Below are 20,204 nucleotides of genomic sequence, written 5' to 3'. Positions count from 1 at the left end.
TTGTAGCAGAACAATATAATATTATAGCTAAATCAAGGAAGCATCTGACAGTAGTGATTAATGACTCATTAATCACTGCCGTGATTAATGGGTATTAATAAGGTCGAGCAAACAGACGTATAATGGGTACATTATACAATAGTCGTGGATAAACTATTTTATCATCTTGCCACTTTTTTTCATGTTGTCCTTCATAAAACGAAATTTATATTGAAAACGATTCACTTTAGAGCTTTTGATGATAAGTACCTTTTTTGTGTAGAAAACATTTGGCCGTTTAAAATATACTTTCAAAATGCCAATTTTCCCGAAGTCGTAAAAATTAGGGACAAAGGAACCTCACGCAATCCTAAAATCTCCGTCACTCTCACATGAATAAAAATTGAATTAGTGCTCAAAAATAACTCTTGTTAATGAGAACACGTGTACAAAATTTGAGTTCTGTATGTCAAACGATTCCTCAGATATCGCCAAAACACTGAAAAAAAAATTTTTGTTGAACACCTTACATATCAAAAACGGTGCATTTGCAGGAACATGTTTATTAATGTAAGACTTTTATGCTTCTAGTATTGTGTATATACAGTTGTTTAATTATGACATACCTACATTGTATATTAATATAAATATTTATTTAATGTAGTACACGCCATTGTACTGCTGTCTACCAATAACAGATCAAAATGTGAAAATAAGTAAGTAATGTAGTAATATTAAAACAAAAACAACACAACCTAATATGTGTAATATTCGTCGGAATTCCCGCGCTCTAATCGCTATCTATCTCTTCCGCATACGCTCGCCGAACTCGCGCAAAAAGCTTTAACATTTTTGTATTCTATCCAGCCAACGTTCTACATGCCTTTCATTTTTAACAATAATATTTTTTAAATAAATAACAATCAGGTACTCTGCATTACTAAAATTATGAACAAAGAACAAAAAGACGATGACTGTTTTAATTATTTACCGTAATATTTGTTTACTATCACTAGGTATCTCATCTTTGCCTTTTTCAGGAATTTAAGGAGTTTAAGGGAGATTACGGAAATATAGGAAGCGATAAATTAATACGTATAAATCTCTAAAATTGACGTTTTTTAATTAAGCAATTAGTTGTAAAAAAACAAACGAAAAGAATTAACAAAAATACCTGGAGCAACAATTTCACAGTCAATTGAATCGGCGTTTGGCACACATGTTGATCATTGGATTGACCGTCTTTTCCATAAATTTCATTAACATCCATCGCTTTTTGCAATAATAATACGGAATTTTCGAAAACTTATATTTTCGCCTTCAACCTTATTTTACAGTTAACAAATTGGTGAAAAACGACTACATACCTTAAATTGTAGGTAATTTAGGTAGGTAGTCTAGATTTTCGTGGGCAGTAAAGAAAAGTGAAAAACCACGTAATTTTGCCACTTATTTGTGATTTGCCAACTTAGCCTCACTTCATTCGAGTTAGGTTTTTGATATTATCGTTCTACATACCTTTCCCCGTCATAAAGTGCGATAAAATACCTACTAATAATTTTTCAAGTTTTCACGTTTTATGATCTATAGTAGGATCATATTCGATGCAAAGTAGAGCAAAAAATTGTCGGCCTTTTATCAAAGGAAAATCGTGTCATCATTTTTAGGAGGCGTAAGATGAACCTTTTCAAATTTAAAATGAAATTGAATGTAAAATCTGAAATACCGCTGCATACGCACTGTGTTCTGGTACTAGCTGTAGTCGGCCAGGTGCATCGAGTGTACGAAGTGGTCGGTTATACGTCAAATACTAACCTGGCGAGCTTGATCGTAGAGCAGGGAACAATAAACAGTGGCGCGTACAGAGGTGAAATGTAGTACATATGTGGAATTTAAATAACGAATTGGATTTATAATAAATTACATTTAAAACAAATAGTTTATGAGAATAAAGGGATTTTTGTAGGAACAGGGTTCCAGACGTGAACTGATCTCTTCATCGCACCCCATTACGATTCTTTTTTTTATAAGGAGAACGAAGTTTCAAAGCAAAAACCTTGTATAACAGATATACTATAAATATTTACAGAATGAAAACAAAATATAAATCCTATGATATGATTCTATCAAATGAAAACACTAACAACAATTCTCTACCAATCTCAACAAAATAAGTTATTTTTCTATCAAACAAGAAATGTTAACAAATTATAAACAAAATATAAATTCTATGATTTATGTACTGTACGCCAAACTGCATTTTTCTCATCTTCATTTAATATTAATTTCTTCTTTGCACCCCCTTTTTTAGGTTTCTTAACGTCTCCTTCAATTTTCTTCTCTCTTAAAATTTTGAAAACAGATAATTCGCTTACTCCAGTATATCTAGAACACATTTCCACCAAACCAGTCTTCAGTTTCATGGGATGATCCTTTTCTAAAGGGTTATAGACATTTAATATTATCGTTTTTTCTCTGTAACTTAATATAGATTTTTTTGTACCCACAGCAGTACATCCGGCTCGCGAACATCCAGGCACCGCCTCCATTTATCCATATAACGACAACAGAGCAATAATAATACAAAAAACTTCACTTCACTAGCACAGAAAATATAATAGCATTCACGATTCACAAACAACAGCCCGAAACACACACACAGCACACAAATAAAACACTAAAAACACTTTTGTTACGGAGCACAAGAAATATGATTTCACTCACAAATTCTCAAATAATAGCGCGAAACACACATATAGCCCGAAAGAAATATAATTGCACTTATAACAGTTATAACCTCACAAATATCGCGAGCGAGAAACACGCAGCACCAATACAACCGAAACGAAACTGACCACGCCAGGCCGGCACGCGCGCCGCCGCAAAAAACACAAGACACAAGTCATATGAGGGATAATGAAGGGAGTAATAAATGTATTGTTGTCCTGCCGCCCAATGTGCGAAGGAGATGCCTTTGTTTTTCATTTTGTCCTTCATAAATATATAACTATTAATCCATAATGCATAAAGAAATTATTCAATTTCCAAATCCCCTAAAACGTGTTGCACTGATTCCCTTGACAGGCAATGATTTATTACTTTGCATCGAATATGATCCTACTATAGTTCGACTGTGGAGTATAAATACTGGTAGTCACTTGAAATACTTTAGTTCTCTGCTTTGTTAAAGCTCGTCTCTTTGTTAGTATTTCCTCAAATAGAAGTTTTTCAAAACAATTTTCATCAATGGTGCCATCCCTCGATGTTTGCTCAAACTGATAGATGTTTGCGCAGCCCTCAGCCTCCGCGCCTTAATCATTGTCAGAACAAACTCGAAAGTAACATAATAAGGTCGTAAAGAGTTCAGAGTTTGGCGGGTGGATCCGCCGGTAGGCTCCTTAAAGGATAAGCAAACTATAAATTGCAGCGAATACCTCCGGTGCCCGAGTAAATTGCAAGCAATAAAACTTTTTCAGGATACCCTGAGCTTCCAGACAACCGATAAATGGCTAAGTGGAAGTACCTAAATTGGAAAACAGTTTGCGGAGGTTAATTTTCACAACATAAAGTACAAAAAGTAATGGGTCACCCCTATAGATTGTTTCAGGCTAGTGTTCAAAGTTGGTTGATACTTTTTATTTTTATATCCGTCTAAGGTGATCCGTATCCCCCTTATTAACAGTTTCGTAAAATAATGTCTTAGGCAAAAGTTGCTCCATTTTGGTAGTAGATCTGAAAAATAAATCCCCAATTATCTTAGCCTTTACCTGGAAGCTTAAGTTTAATTTTATAAACAGAGCACTTTGTATATTTCCTCGATTGTGGCCACTGATCTTGGGATCTTTGTTGGAAACGTTCTTTAGTCTTTACACAGAAAAAAAAATACACAAAGTAGTGTAAGGTCATGGTAAATAAGTCTCGTTCAAATCAAACTAGCCGGTTATTAAAGTTAAATAAGTTCGTTTCCTTCTAACCAGTTCAATAAGTTTGCTGGTAACTAATGAAGGCATATTAACATTAAAATAAACATGTTCTTATTTATTTTGATAAATTCGTAACAATAATAGTTTATTTAATATTTACCATTTAAATATAAACTAACTACTCTCAAACTCATAAAAATTTAAAAGCAAAATTATAAGAAGTTATACAAAGTGTGTTCCAAAGTAAACAGCAACTGAATTAAAACGTTATTTTTATACACATTCAAATAACACAATAACAGCACAATAATGATAACTCTTTTCAAAAAACATAATTTTTGTTTAATTTCCAATGCCTACTATCGCTATGTTAGTTTCTTTTAATTCCTGCCGGCTACAGATTATTTTCGTTGTTTTTGCTGATTGTTCTAAAATGGCTACTCCAATAAAGAAATGTGACATAACATTTTTTATTTAGATTTTGAAGATCTGTCGAATTATGTTAAAAAAATACGGTGTTGCCATTTAAAAAAATTTTGTTTTAGTAGCTATTGAAGAAATCTGGCAACACCAGAAAGCATTATCTGCACATTTTTTTTGTTCGATGCTCATTTATTCACCAATGACACAAACATACTGTTACTTCAGACGCAATAACTCTGCTTCTATTCGTCCAAATATCATGAAATTTTGACAATAGGTACATCAGAAACAACATGGCTGTTCGGGCCTAACTCGAATTTTATGGCCTTAAAATTAAGTAAAAAAATACACAGAATAAACGCCTAAATTTGTGTATTTGTAGAGGTCGAGCGTCATATTGTTTCTAACAAAAGAAAAAAAATATTGCTCTTTTTCCGAAAATAAGCCTCTAATCGACATGAGGTATACTTATCGATTTTCTTCCTGAGGTTTGCTACAAAGATAGGCTACTACTACTTTGTAGAAAAAATGTACCATACTATTATCTGAAATACATTAGTACACTCAGATTCTTTCAGCCGATGTTTACTAATATCCCACTAAAAAAAAAGAATAAATCATAATCTGTTGACATTTGTGAGCATTATTTGCATAGCACGCTAAAATTTTTAACCTTGAGAGAATTTTTCGATTTTCTATTTAATTTTTCTCCTCACATTATACATAAGCGTACGTGTTGGTTTTTTTGGAAAATGTTATAAATAATTAATGTTTGGTAAAATATATGGATGAAGATTTTTATAAAAAATTATTACGTTGCAAAATTAGCAATGAAAAAAAATGTGCAAAATTTTCAGAATTAAATAAAAAGAACAAATTTGACTGAAATTGGATGAAACTACAGGAAAAGATAATCGTTGGGGTGCTCAACAAATACCCGCAATGCGGACCCCGAATTTCAAAATGGCGGCCTATTGCAAAATTATAAAGCACGCGAGCGCGTATATTTTCTGCCCAAGTCAAGATATCGAAATTTTGTAGAAAAGGTTCGAAAGGTAATTACATTATCTCGCGTCTGTGCAAATTTCAGATTTTTAAGATGCAAAATAAAAAAGTTATTAACAAAAAACTTTATCCTTATTTCGGCAATTTTTAAATATACAGATTTCAGACCAATTGCATCAAATAGTGCTTAAATAAACATGAATTAACACGTTCACTGCGAGATAATCTCAATGTACTTTGTCCTTGACTGCGATACATATCTTCGGGGATATGTAACAAAACTTCTTCTGTCTGCGGTACATATCCCTGGGGATATGTAATTTTTTTACATTTGACACTATAAAATTAAAAATAACACAATTATTGCTAAAAACTTGCATGTATCTGCAACTATATATCCTAGGATACTAACGTTTTCATTCGCAAAGAGTTTTGAAAAGAAAATAATGGAAAAATCATTATTTCTAAAAACTACAGATTCTGCAACTTCCAGATACAGTAAAAATGTGATTATTGAGATTCGCATATTTTTTATAATGAGTACATACCCCCGGAGGTATGTACCGCAGTGAACGTGTTAATCTAATTCACCTATATCCGAAATCGCTTCGTTTGACCGCTAGATGGCCTCAAAGTTCGTGACATTTTTTTGAATTTTGTAAATAAGTCGAATACGTATTAATCGATTTTGATTATTTTTGTGTTGTGGACTTTTGCTTTCAATCTACATATTTTGGTGCTATACAGAGTATTTTTTAAAACTTACAACTCCTACAAAATTGATGTATGGTGATAATATCCGTTCATAACTGTTTCCTCTTTCGGGCAATAATGACAACTATTTTTTATTTGATAGGTGATACAAGTTTTTAGGCCTCTTCTAAAATGTTAAATTAAATGAGCGGTTTGGGTACAAAAAATATTTTTTAAATGTCTACATTATCTTGCCACACATTTTACAATACTTAACAAAGTGCTAGTAGTCACTAATTTTGTAGATTGACTAATTTCAGTTTGAGTCATTGTACCNGTCAAATGAAAGTCACCAACCTACGTCACTTTCGGCTTTCAGCCTCAAGGTCATCCATACACAAACGTCATCGGCCTTCGGCCTCAAGTGTAAAATTCCTCCTATCTCAGATACCATACAAATCTAATTTCAAGGTTAACTGCAATCCAAGGTCAAATGAAAGTCACCAACCTACGTCACTTTCGGCTTTCAGCCTCAAGGTCATCCATACACCAACGTCATCGGCCTTCGGCCTCAAGGTCATCCCAAGCCAGAAAGTGGAGGGGGGAGACTCCGAGACCGCAATTATACCCTACTGCCACCCTATGGACGTATTACGTGTATACAAAGACAAAAGACATTAAACAATTGAAATACTTGTTTCAGTGTTTAATTCTGTTTAGGATATGTCAAAACTAAGTTGATTACTTTTCAAAATTCTTCTAAAGCTTCGTAAATGTTTGAAACAATGATTATTATTACGAAATAGATTCCACGAATGGAAAACTTCTTTACTGAAATGAAAGGAATAATTTTCCTTTTTTTTTCTGTCTTATTGCCAGGAGAACAATTTAGAAAAGTAGATAATGTAGATAGATAAAATTTTAAGATGAGGATTACAATGAAAATACATCCACATTACGCTAATAAAAATGTTTTTGCTAAAATCAGCCCATTTTCACGCCAAACTTTAAGTAAATTTTACGGCAGTCAGGACGGGTTTTTTTCCATTTCAGTGGAGCAGTTTCCTTAATAGGAACAATTTTTCAGAAGCAGAAAAATTAGAAGAAGCAGAGAGGCTATTTGGGATACTTTTTATCAAAATACTTTCAATTATGAGCAGTTTCATACTTTCCTCTTTTATCTGTTACTACTATTTAACGATATTATGTAAATATTTAAATAGAGAGAACTATTTGTATTATTATTATAATTACTTATATCACTAATGCTTAATTTAATTAGAAAGCTTTTTTGGATGCCACAAATATTTAGAATGAAAAAACTTCTTTGAATAATTTATATTCGATAAGAAAATTTCACATTAAAATTATTAATAAAATTAAACCCGACATTTTGAAGTCGATTCATCAGTCAAAATGTAAAGAAAGCCATGCCAGACGTGCTGATTTGTCATCTCTGCCACGTTGATGTTAATTGCTTAGTCTAAGTCATAGACCTAGTAAGGTCTATGGTCTAAGTAGACTTTTATCGAAATTGTGTAGTATTTTAAAATGTCTCATTTCGGTGAATAAGATCAATCAGTAACTCGAAAAGAAGTTCAAAATTTAACGTAAAAATATCAAAAAGTCTAAAACAAGCCTTTGAAAACAGTTTATTCAAATTTTCAGTGAAAAAACGTTTTCGACTATCGAACTATTAGCGAACATATTGGAAGATTATGCTTTCAATATGAAGAGGAGAAATTGTGCAAATTATAAAGTGTAATAATGTGGACCTCCACAGCAATGCTACTACAAGAAATGTTTTATGAAAAATGTAAAATTCAGTTCAATCCACTTTCTGATGTAGAATTTGCGGCTTCCAGAGCTGTTCAAGATGCTGTGCGAGGAAAATTACAGAGCTACCCCTTAGAAAGAAAATTCGGCTACTCATCATTAACAATTAATTTGTATAAAAGAATTACCGAAATTTGGGATGAATTAGAGCGTATTTTTTTCATATTACTTCATACGAATTAGCATGGAGAGGAGGGGAAGGATTTTCTACACGCAATCAATTTTTCAAAGAAAAAATTGATAATCTGGAAAACCTGACAGGTCGCATTGAATATAACCTAATCAGGGGATAATCTAAGGTTTTAAGAACCACCCAAAATCAATCACCCTATGCTAGCTCAAAGAAAGCGCCCGAAAAATTCGATTTGCACAAATAACTTGTTGCTCCCAATAAAGCCCATTACCCCCCCCCCACCCCAAAGAAAAAAGAAGATGCAGTACTTTTTAAATGCCGGACAATTATAATTCTTCTTCTGTTATATCCTTTCGAGTTTATTAATTTTAAATGTTCATATACTGTACTCAAAGTACATACTCATTGTTTTATTTCAATAAATTTATGTTATGTTATGTTATTTATTTATTTATTAACCTTTTAGAGGACCGGCATTTAACAAGTATTCATGAAATTTCAATGTCATACTAATTCAAGCAATCAAATTTTGCAACTACCCTTTTTAACTTTTAGAACTAACTTTTTTTTAAGAACTGCCTTTTTGGTTAGAACTAACCCTTAGATTATGCGCTGAACCTAATCATCTTTAAAACTACATAAGGTAATTCGGACATCTTTAAATATGTCGAGATAATCGACTTTTCACTTTTTTTCTTATGTTTCGTCACTTCTAGTAGTTGACATAATTATGATTGTATGACAGCTAGAAATTATTTCTTTTCAGGAACTGTAGAGTGGAGATGGCTCTCTCAAAAGACGTATCAAAAATTGACCTACGATATACAGGGGGCAAAAAAATCGTGCCAAACTTGATAATTTAAAATTTGAAAAATCTCGACTTTTTCAAATAGCTGTGTTTTATGATTTCATTAGATGCCTTTCTGTATACCCTACAATTTTTTAATAGCTTTCCGTATACCTAAGTTGCGTAGTTTTTGCAAAAAAAACATTTTTATATAAAATACCGGATTTGCGCCGGTTCCTTTGGCTGTAATGTGATTCTTTTATTGTTATTATACTTTTCCTTACCTATTTATCTTTCAGGTTAGAGAACACCTAAATCACGTAAATCCAAACCAGTAGTTAGGTCGTGGTGGTCCAGTTTCTTGGCCCGCACGTTCGCCTGACTTAAATAGTCTGGACTTTTTCTTGTGGGGTTATATCAAGGAGCGAGTATACGAAGTACCACCAACGGATATTCAAGTTTCAGTTCCTGAAAAAAAATATTTTCTAGCTGTCATACAATCATAATTATGTCAACTACTAGAAGTGACGAAACATAAGAAAAAAAAATGAAGAAAACTATCAATATTTTAATAGGGATCATAACACAAAGTCCCGTTAATTTTTCACGTAGAATTCGATAATGCCATAAAAAATATAGATTTCCATTTAAAAAAATTAAGTTGGTACCTGCCCAGGAAAAACTGAACACCCTGTATATATAAATATATTTTCATTTTGTGGAGCTCGGGAAAGTAGGCAACTCTGTAAAAAAAAATTAAGTTATATCTTTTATTAACCTAGATATTGGACTTACGCGCACTAGGTGGACACGGTGTATAATATTTAAATATTTAACAAAGGAAAAAGTCATAACGCCCATGCTTTCCGCAGAATTTACCAGACATTTTAATTTCTCGCCCCTCAATATTTAAAGTCTCGAAAACTCGTACACAAATTTTTAAGGCTAAAGCAAAAATCGATCAAATATTATACCTGAGAATAATTAAGCAATCAACTTCCGGGGAAATAATTGAAGCATCGATTTCTTTATCCGTTTAATTAATATCTCATTAAAACCGTAAATAACGTATCATGTTTACCAGGTCGATCAGGGACTCCGCCTGTACAACCAACACAAACAGCAGCAGGCGGTGCGCAAATGGAAGTCGGCTCTCAAGGCGATCAGAAAAAGGGAGGACAAGTTCACCCTCCTGGGGTACCTCTACCAGGCGTACATGGACTGGGGGAAGTACAGGTGAAATTCATTGATTAATCCAATTATTCACTTATATATTCATTAATTCATTAGTTTATTGATTAATTCACTCATTAATTCAGTAATTAATTCAGTTGTCCATTCAGGCTGTTATTCATTCATTGAATTACTCATTCAATCACGTATTTATTCATTAATTCACTCAATAACCAATTAATTGGTTCATTTATGCATTCTTGCATTAACGCATGTCTTTATTAATTCATAGATGTATTCATTTGTACATACATTTATTCATTCATTCATTCATTCATTCATCAATTCACTGATTTATTCATTAATGGATTCAAACACTCATTCACTAATTTATTCAATCATTAATTAACGCTTCATTCACTCATTCATTCACTCATTTATTTACTCATTCATTCACTCATTCATTCACTCATTCATTCACTCACTCATTCATTCACTCATTCATACACCCATTCATTCATTAATTCAATCACTAATTCGTTCATTAATTCATTCACGATTTGTTCTTTCCCTGAATCATTCACTCACTCATTCACTCATTCATTCACTCGCCCATTTATTTACCCATTCACTCATGAATTAATTCACTAATTCATTCAGTAATTAATCCATTCATTCACTGATTATTTCATTTATATAACTAGTGTTCTAAAACCTTACCAAAATGTTTGCTTGCACAATTTAAAATGTCCTGAATACCACAGACGCAAGAAAACAAAGCATAAATAGCGTATGTATTTATTTTTACGCCTATAAAATAAAAAATATATAATGATTAATTCGATTTTTTTTAATAATTTTAAAAAATATTTTGAATCGAATTTTCTATATAGAGTTTATAAAGCAAGTCAACAACAAGCTTCGTCTCAGTAATGTTGTATACAGGCAATATTCTACTCTATGAAAAGGCTTTTTATACAACCAACCGAACTCCCAAATTGGATATAAATTTATTTCTAGAGACGCTTTGGAGTACGCCCATCGACAACTCTTTATTTCTGAAGAATTGGACAGTCCCAACATGAGAGCCGAATCCTATTTGAACCTCGCCAGAGCCCACCAGCGATTGGGTGGTTTGGAAAGGTAAGTTCCCATTTACGATTTTTTTTTTGAAAATATGTTATTCATTCTCTGAAAAGACGAAAAAAATTTTAGAAATTCTAAATCCGTTCAGACGTGGAGGTAATTGGTTCAAATAAGTTGTCACCAAAAACTCCAAGACATTTCACGTGCAATATTGCGTGTACTGCGACTTGGGTTTTCCTCCACAAGTGTGAAGTATTCTTATGTTTTTCATCTTCATGCGTTGGGTTTATTCTACCGGTGTCACGCATCTCTGAACAACATTTTGCACTATTCGGGAATTCAGGAGATGTCTGGGGTAACGATTTGCATACAAATAACACGTCATCTTTAAATCATATTCGTACTCCCCCTCCGCGTACACTAATATCATATCCGCTTCATAATTTCAATATGGCATGTTGAAACAAAATTACGTAAATCAATATTCGACGAGAGCAAGCTAATCAAGCCATGCAAATAACCACACTTAACTTGACTTAGTTACTGCATTGTAAACAATTGATCAGTTGATTAAGTATGCAGGGTCGACCTATGTTTCGCGTAATAATTCTTGATCAAGTTTCTGGAACACATGACGCTTCAGACCATAGATCGACTTATTTCAAGAACACCCTGTACAGTATTCAAATTTTATAACTTCAACAAATTGGACAAGAAATTAGCTGAAAAAATATAATGCCGGTTCAGCCATTTTACTGATATACAGAATAGAAGATATATAGAACATATCAAAAAAAGTTATTTACAAGAATTGTATCCAACTTAAAACTGCACATTTTAAAATTATTTTCGGATATACAGAGTGTTACATATTACCAGGGTGAACCAAACATACTATTTTTTAAACGGGACACCCTATATATTATTTCAAATTTAGATTAAGCTCATCTCACCCATGCTTCCAATATAGCGTTTAATTATGTTATACAGGGTATGTCAAAAGTTATGGTCAATTGTATACGAGAATCATTTCCAGCTTCCTGTATACCCTAAACAAAACAACTTAACAATAATTTTTTGCAGGCATAACTTTTTGATATTGGTACAGTTTTACGAGAAAGAGCCAGAACTCGAGCACATAATTGTCTCAATTTTTTTAAATGAATCACCCTGTATTTTATTTTAAAAACTAAAATATTATGTTCTTTCATTTTTATAAGCATTCCCTATAGCTAAAATCATTAATTTCTGAGATATTTACCATTTAATAACGAAAATAGAGATTAAAAAATTCATATTATAACAAGTTGGTTAATATTATAAGAATCTCATCTTAACAACGGATATTTTGTAATGTTTTATAACAATTTGTCACATTTGCATTTGCCCACGGCCAACTTGTGATATACAGGGTGTCCGGTAAGTACCTCCTAATCTCTCGGGAGTGTATAGGGGAGGTCAAAATAAAACTAGTCCTTCCTATAATTTTTTTTCCTAATGTGCCCCATAACGGAGTTATGGGGGGTCAAAGGAGTACCTAGAAATTAACGTTTAGGGTTATAACTTTGAAACCACCCTGTATATTTTAATAAAATTTTCGTACGTTGTATTACACATGGAGCTCTACGATTTGATGCTAAAATCAACTTTTTGCTATTATCAGGTGTCCAGAAACGGACTGGCCCTATCACAATTTTTCTCAAAATTTTGACAGAAGTAATTTTATCAAACTGAAAATATTATTATTAGATACTCTGAAGGTTTTTCTTTAAAAATGGTACTCTTTATTTATTTCGAAAAAATGAACGGTTTGCGAGATAAATCGGTTTTGAAAAAAATTGGTAACAAATACAACAACAATTAAAATTTATTTTTTTACAATAAAATCATTCCCGCTAGTGCCAGCCTACAGATTCACCATAAACATTTACTGGTGGTGAATTAAGGGAATGAATAATGCCGTTTCTTGTAAAATCAACATCTATGACCAAAATACATCTACAAATTATTATTGCTCTTGTCTCCATGGAGTTCTTTTCTATTGTTTTCGTTGTTAGACCCTGTTGATTTTAAAGTACTTGTCAAAGGCGCGTGACAGAATAAAAATTCAATTTTATTGTGGTATTCGTTTTAAGCCGTTAGAAATAACATTTAAAAATGGAAGAATATTCCTGTGCAGAATATGCTGATATGCACCTAATTTATGGGGAAGCATTATGCAACTCCGTGGAGGCAAGAAGACTTTATGAGGAAAGGTTTCCGGGTCGACATTTGCCGAGTCCAAAAACTTTTGAAAGAGTTGATCGTAGTTTAAGAGAAACAGGTAAAAAAAAATAGTGAAAAACGTTAGTGAAACTAATTTCTTCCGAATCCTTTATTTAGGAAGCTTTTTGCCACGCCGTGGTGGAGCAGGAGCCCCGAGGAGAGTACGAGACCCTCATGTAGAGGAACAAATATTGGAAGACGTTGCTAATAATCCTTCAAATAGCATAAGGAAGCTTGCGGCGCAAAACAATGTTACAAAATGGGCTGTACATGAAACTCTGAAAGAACAATTGCTTTACCCGTACCACATCCAAAAAGTACATGCTATGTCTCCAGATGATTATCCAAAAAGACTTCAATACGCCAATTGGTTTTTACAGCATCATATTCGGAATCATAATTTTGGTACATCTATTTTGTTCACCGATGAAGCAGGTTTTACAAGAGACGGCATAATTAATTCGCATAATCTACATGTCTGGGATGAAGAAAACCCTCACGCTTTAGTTCAAACTCGCTACCAACAAAGGTTTATGGTGAATGTGTGGGCTGGCATTATCGGGAATCATTTGATTGGTCCATTTATTCTGGAGCAAAGACTTAATGGTGCTCTTTATTTGCAATTTTTAGAGGAAAATCTAAATATTTTGTTAGAAGAAGTGCCCCTTCAAATAAGAACTGAAATGTGGTACATGCATGACGGTGCACCACCCCACTTTGATCGTTTAGTACGTCAACATCTGACGAATGTTTTTGGTGATCGATGGATAGGTCGAGGCGGACCTGTATTATGGCCACCTAGGTCGCCCGACCTAAACCCATTAGACTTTTTTCTGTGGGGTCATTTAAAAAATAACGTTTATTCAACACCCGTAAATAGTAGAGAGGAACTTCTGCTGAGGCTAACACAGAACTGTGACCATCTCCGCAATAATCACGGAATATTATTTCAAGTGCACCGGGAAAACATTCGTAGGATTAGAAAGTGCATTGAAGTACGGGGTGCTCATTTTGAACATCTACCGAAGTAACATTTAGGTACCTTTGTTCATTGTTGAATGTTCTTTGTTGCATGTCTTGTAAGTAAGTTATTTTTCAAATGTTATTTTTAATTGGTCACTACTTGCTCATAAAGTATAGCCAACCCGTTCAAAGATTTCTGGACTTGATAAAGTTAAAGAAATTAAATGCATGAAATAATATGTAAAAAAAATAAATTTTAATTGTTGTTGTATTTGTTACCAATTTTTTTCAAAACCGATTTATCTCGCAAACCGTTCATTTTTTCGAAATAAATAAAGAGTACCATTTTTAAAGAAAAACCTTCAGAGTATCTAATAATAATATTTTCAGTTTGATAAAATTACTTCTGTCAAAATTTTGAGAAAAATTGTGATAGGGCCAGTCCGTTTCTGGACACCTGATAATAGCAAAAAGTTGATTTTAGCATCAAATCGTAGAGCTCCATGTGTAATACAACGTACGAAAATTTTATTAAAATATACAGGGTGGTTTCAAAGTTATAACCCTAAACGTTAATTTCTAGGTACCCCTTTGACCCCCCATAACTCCGTTAGGGGGCACATTAGGAAAAAAAATTATAGGAAGGACTAGTTTTATTTTGACCTCCCCTATACACTCCCGAGAGATTAGGAGGTACTTACCGGACACCCTGTATAATAGAAATTTTTTTAAAACCCTATTTCTGTTATTAAATGGTAAATATCTCAGAAATTAATGATTTTAGTTATAGGGAATGTTTTATAAAAATGAAAGAACGTATAGTGTATTTTCAGTTTTTAAAATAAAATACAGGGTGATTTATTTAAAAAATTGAGAAAATTATGTGCTCGAGTTTTGACTCGCCCTATGTTCAACTGTTACAATAATAAAGAACTAGCACTTTCTCGTAAAACTGTACCAATATCAAAAAGTTATGCCTGCAATAGATTATCGTTAAGTTGTTCTGTTTAGGGTATACAGGACGCTGAAATGGAAATGATACTCGTATACAATTGACCATAACTGTTGAAATACCCTGAATAACAAATTAAACCCTATATTGGGTGAGACAAGCTTAATCTAAATTTGAAATAATATATAGGGCGTCCCATTTAATAAATAGTATGTTTGGTTCCCCCGGTAATACGTAACACTCTGTATATACGAAAATAAATGTGCAGTTTTAAGTTGGCTACAATTTGTGAAAATAACTTTTTTGATATCTTCTATAATAAAGGAGATATCGTACTTCGACGCAATAATGCCACACCCTGTATACTGACATTTTTTTTAATTGTAAGCTGAAAGAAATAGCAGTTTTAAAGCTGTTAGAGAATATATGAGAAGTACTAAAAAATTCAACAGCCTGCCAAAAAAACATAGACGAAAAGTTGATGAGAAAATTATGGTTTCTCGGAAATCTATATACAATAATTTGCAAAAAGTTGCTGCAATGAATTTTTTGTAGACCTTGAAAATAAAAAAAATAAGTACATATTATATATAATATCTCAAAAACTTAAATAACTAGAGTGGGTTTGAGAGTGTCATTAAGTCAGTAATAAAACGGTTTTAAAATTATCCAATTGATCTATTTTTCCATATCTTATAGTTTCAGATTTTTTTTTCGTTAAAAAATATAGCCAAAATTTTAAAATGTAAATAAAGCTGGTAATCTGCTTACTTTAAATTGACCAATTTATTGAGAGATAAAAAAGTATGAACCTGTTAATTTACGGAACAGAGTTTCCATCAAATTATTAGATTTTCTCCCTTACTGGAGACTAACTTTAATCGATTATTTTAAAATCTGTGTTAACAACGTATGCACAAAGTTCTAATTTTGCGAGTAAAAATTTTAATTTGATGTATCATGTAAAAGTTGCGACACTTTCTAATACCTCCCACCTACATGTACTCATCAAAGGTATTTCAAACGGGTAGGTATTCGTTTAATTTAAAAGCTCCACCAAATTTAACTCGCTGAATTTAGGATATTTCAAACATGTAGTTACATATCCTCTAAATTTAATTATACACGGGTAGATGTATGAGTTAATCCCGAATTTGAACGTTAAAAATGTTTTTATATGGATAGCTTCCCGTAACCTATATTTTTCTTCATTTTCCCGTCAAAAGTTTAATTCAAAAGTACACTGTGTTGAAACATTTTATACCAAAATTCACGCAAGAAGTAAATTTGATAGAAAACACAGGTTTTTATTTAAAAATTACAAATTTTTTTATTGATTTATAAAGTATACAGTAGACGGTTATACAGGGTCGGAAAGTCCCCATGGTTCATCGGCCGTTACGTGAGTGCGATAAAGTATGTCATAGAAATCCGTGCGATAGAGAAGGGTGGCTATAATGAAGGCGTCTCATAGTCACCACCCGTTTCGCCCTTCCACAAATAAGATCCACTTCCACTTGTAATTCAGCGACCGGTGGTCATCTTTATTTTCGTCGTTTGGCTTTTCTTTAATAGATGTCACTACTTATACAATTTTGACTCCGGTATTCCGATATGTTAATACAATCCGTTAGCAGAGGGCAGCACAACGCGTAACAACGAAAACTTTTTACAGTAGCTAGTAGATACCTCTGTTTGTAAATCTAGTGACCTTGTTTCCCCTACTGAGAAGTTATTCAAATAGAGTATAGTGCTCAGCTGCATTTAAAGTTCATTTAGTTGTTATTTAAGTATACTTTTTAAAATGACTTAAAAATCCCAAGAAATAAAACAATATTCCCTATTTCCCCAATTCTAAAAAAATCTGTAGATCTGGCATCACTTTTTCTAGGGCTGCCCTTTGTTAACGGATTGTATTAATATATCGGAATACGAAGTCGGAATTGTATAAGTAGTGATGGATTTCTATGACTTACTTTATCGCTCTCACGTAACGGCCGATGAACCATGGGGACTTTCCGACCCTGTATATGGAATAGCATATCGCGTAAATGGCCTCCACGGCTTTGCTGAAAATTTTCCATGACCGTTTTGCATAAATGAAGCTGATACAGCGCTCAACTTCCTGCCTCAAGGCGTTCAAAAAACTCAAAGAAAAAACTTCAACGGCGTTAAATCGCATGATCTGGACGGCCAATTCTGATTACCAAAACGGGAAATTACACGACCAGGAAATGACTTATGCAGTAATTGAATTGTTTCTCGAGTTTTATGACATGTGATATCGTCTTGTTGATACCACATGTCGTCTGGATCCATATCTTGCAATTTAGGCATAAAAAATTGGATTATCATGTCAGGATGGCAAGCACCATTAACAGTAATTGCCTGGCCAGCGGCACTTTTGAAGAAGAATAGTCCAAAAAAATGTCTTATACTTACAATTTCTTCATTAATTTATTGTCATCAATAAATTGACAAATTTGTGTATTATACGTAACAATTAAAACAAAAATGTATTACACTGTAATAAAAAGTACGGTAAAATTCCTCGTACTTTCCATGGTAACCTGTTGCCATGGAATGTTCAAGTAAAATTCATGTATAATCAACATCTATTTTAAAGGATTTACTTAATATTACATATATGAAGTGTGCTTGAACATTCCATGGCAACAGGTTACCATGGAAAGTTCGAGGAATTTTACCGTACTTTTTGTTACAGTGTAGTTTATTCGACTGTGTAAAACTGCCTATCTAACTATGTTGTGATTTGAAGCTTTAAAATCAAAGACAGACCGCTCTAACCACTTCGTACGCTACGCCTATGATAAATCCAGAGGCAATTTAACAAACTTTTAACGCGGACCGCGTCGGGCGAGTTCTTAAAATTTTCCTCATTCCTGTCGCTGCTCTGGGATTACTCCCGAATCTCTAGAAAGCGTGGTCCGGACTGACGCCCTAGCAACGCCGTTACCACGGAATATAAAAAGTTTTCCTTTATTTATAAGTCTCTGATTAAGCGACATTTCACTCAAAGCGTTTTTTGCGTGCTGGATTAAACGAAATTTACATTAAAACGCTTGTAAACATGTCATTGTCTAATTAGAGGTTTAAAATTACTAAAACTCAGTTTAAATCAAGGTTTAATTAGGTTTTATACAGGGTGTAACACAACAAATTTCTGATTCGTTACAACAAAGAAAAGAAGAAAAGTGACTTTTTCGTATAACAGCCGCGAATTTTTGTTAATAGCTTCCCCACGGCCTTTAATGCATATTTTTCCAAATCTGAAGGATTGTTTCCCTCAAATTCGTTTTCGCACATTTCTACTTTTATTTTGCGCAGAACAAACAAGACAAGGCCAAAGCAGAATTGACAGAGAAGAAGCTAAAAATATACCACAAATAAATTACTCAGACAACATACGTATATCATTCCTTATATTCCAGAGCTTTGGCTTACGCGCGACACTCCCTCTACAACGAATGCGAACAGCACGCCACTGCCGGGCACGTCCACCTCACCGTGGGCTCGGTCTACCTGGAGTTGGCCGGATTCAACAAGGCCCTCGACAGCTTCCAACACGCTCACAGGATCGCACAGGCGGTACACGATCCCGCCTTGGAGTTACAGGTAGATATATTAGTCCATTGAAAAGTTACATTTGGGGTTGCAAAAATCAGAGCACGCAATTTTATTTTTTAGATGTCAAGAAGGGGATTAGTGTGCATCGGCCGCCATCTTGTAAAAAGTGCTGCGAATGTTTTTTTTACTACTACTATACCGGCTATATCGGGCAAACTATTCGTTGCACAGAAAATTTGTAAATACATTTTTTGTTGAAAATTAAATTCTCTACAAATTTGGTATCGTAACTTTTAGTCGTAGAACCAAAAATAACAAAGTTATTAACGAAAATAGATAAAAATTTGGGAACGAATTTTCTTTTGGTCGATATAACTTTTTTCTGGTCATTTTACAAAAAAATTTCATCAGAGCATTTTGATAGAGGGGTTTTCAAGGAATAATTTCCATTACAAACTTTTTTCAAATTTTATTTATTTATTAGGGTTTTACAGCGATGCGAATCTTACACTATTCTCCAGTACTAGTAAGTATACATTAATAGGCATAGTTTTCTCTCATCTTTCCATTATTTTTATAAGAAACATTTTATTGATTGACATTGCAATGTTGTTAATTAGAATTTAATTTGCAACAAAAAATGTATTTAGAAATTTTCTGTGCGACGAATAGTTTGCCCGATATAGTAAGTAGTAGTATAAAAACCATTCGCAACCCTTTTTACAAGATGGCGGCCAATGCACAAGGGTTGCTACACCACAAACATGGATTTAACTTTACACTAACCCCCTCTTGACATCTAAAAAATAAAATTGCGTGCTCTGACTTTTGCACGCTAAGCCCAAAAAAATGTAACATTTCAATGGACTATATGGGTCGTTTCACATCAAATGTGCACATACCCTACTACAGTTTTATAATAAGACTTACGAGATGCGAAAACTAATTTTTCATTTTTGAACAATGTGATTGCAGTTAGGTGAACGAATAGACCGTAGATGCTAGTGAAATCGAAAAGTACCAGATTCCCTTTGTTTAGCAGAATTTTTCTACAAACTTTGACAATTTTGACGTTTCACAATAACAAAATTACAACTTAACTTTAAAAAAATCTATTCTGTATATTGGCGCGAAAGTTTATATACAGTGCGTTCATAATGAAAGGAACAAATTCGTTTAAAATTCAGGTAATTATTTTGTGGAAACACGCTCGGACAGTCGATTAGTATTTTTAGTGGCGGATTTTTTGTCTCAAAAAGAAGTCATCGTTGATTTTTTTAATGGAACACCCCGTATTATTACGTATTTTTGAATTACGGTAAATTCTGAACACTTTGTATAACATACAATATCTCTAAAATCAGCGGTTTTCGTAACAATGACGTTTGAAAATTGATA

The 20,204-nt window shown here is 33.2% G+C and overlaps 1 protein-coding gene across 1 annotated transcript in view; it reads left to right on the top strand.

Moving 5' to 3' along the window:
* The window catches only part of LOC108909158 (43 kDa receptor-associated protein of the synapse homolog), an 82,864-nt gene that overhangs the window by 44,706 nt on the left and 17,954 nt on the right, over positions 1-20,204 (top strand). Inside the window, exons 4-6 of the mRNA XM_023455497.1 lie at positions 9,864-10,015; positions 10,973-11,095; positions 18,671-18,854. Coding sequence (XP_023311265.1) covers positions 9,864-10,015; positions 10,973-11,095; positions 18,671-18,854 — 459 coding nt within the window. The remainder of the gene's footprint in view (positions 1-9,863; positions 10,016-10,972; positions 11,096-18,670; positions 18,855-20,204) is intronic.

This window comes from Anoplophora glabripennis, unplaced genomic scaffold, assembly GCF_000390285.2.
Source record: "Anoplophora glabripennis isolate ALB-LARVAE unplaced genomic scaffold, Agla_2.0 scaffold463, whole genome shotgun sequence".
Lineage (NCBI taxonomy): Eukaryota > Metazoa > Arthropoda > Insecta > Coleoptera > Cerambycidae > Anoplophora > Anoplophora glabripennis.
The sequence above is the reverse complement of the archived record's forward strand: the minus strand, read 5'-3'. Positions and strand labels throughout refer to the sequence as shown.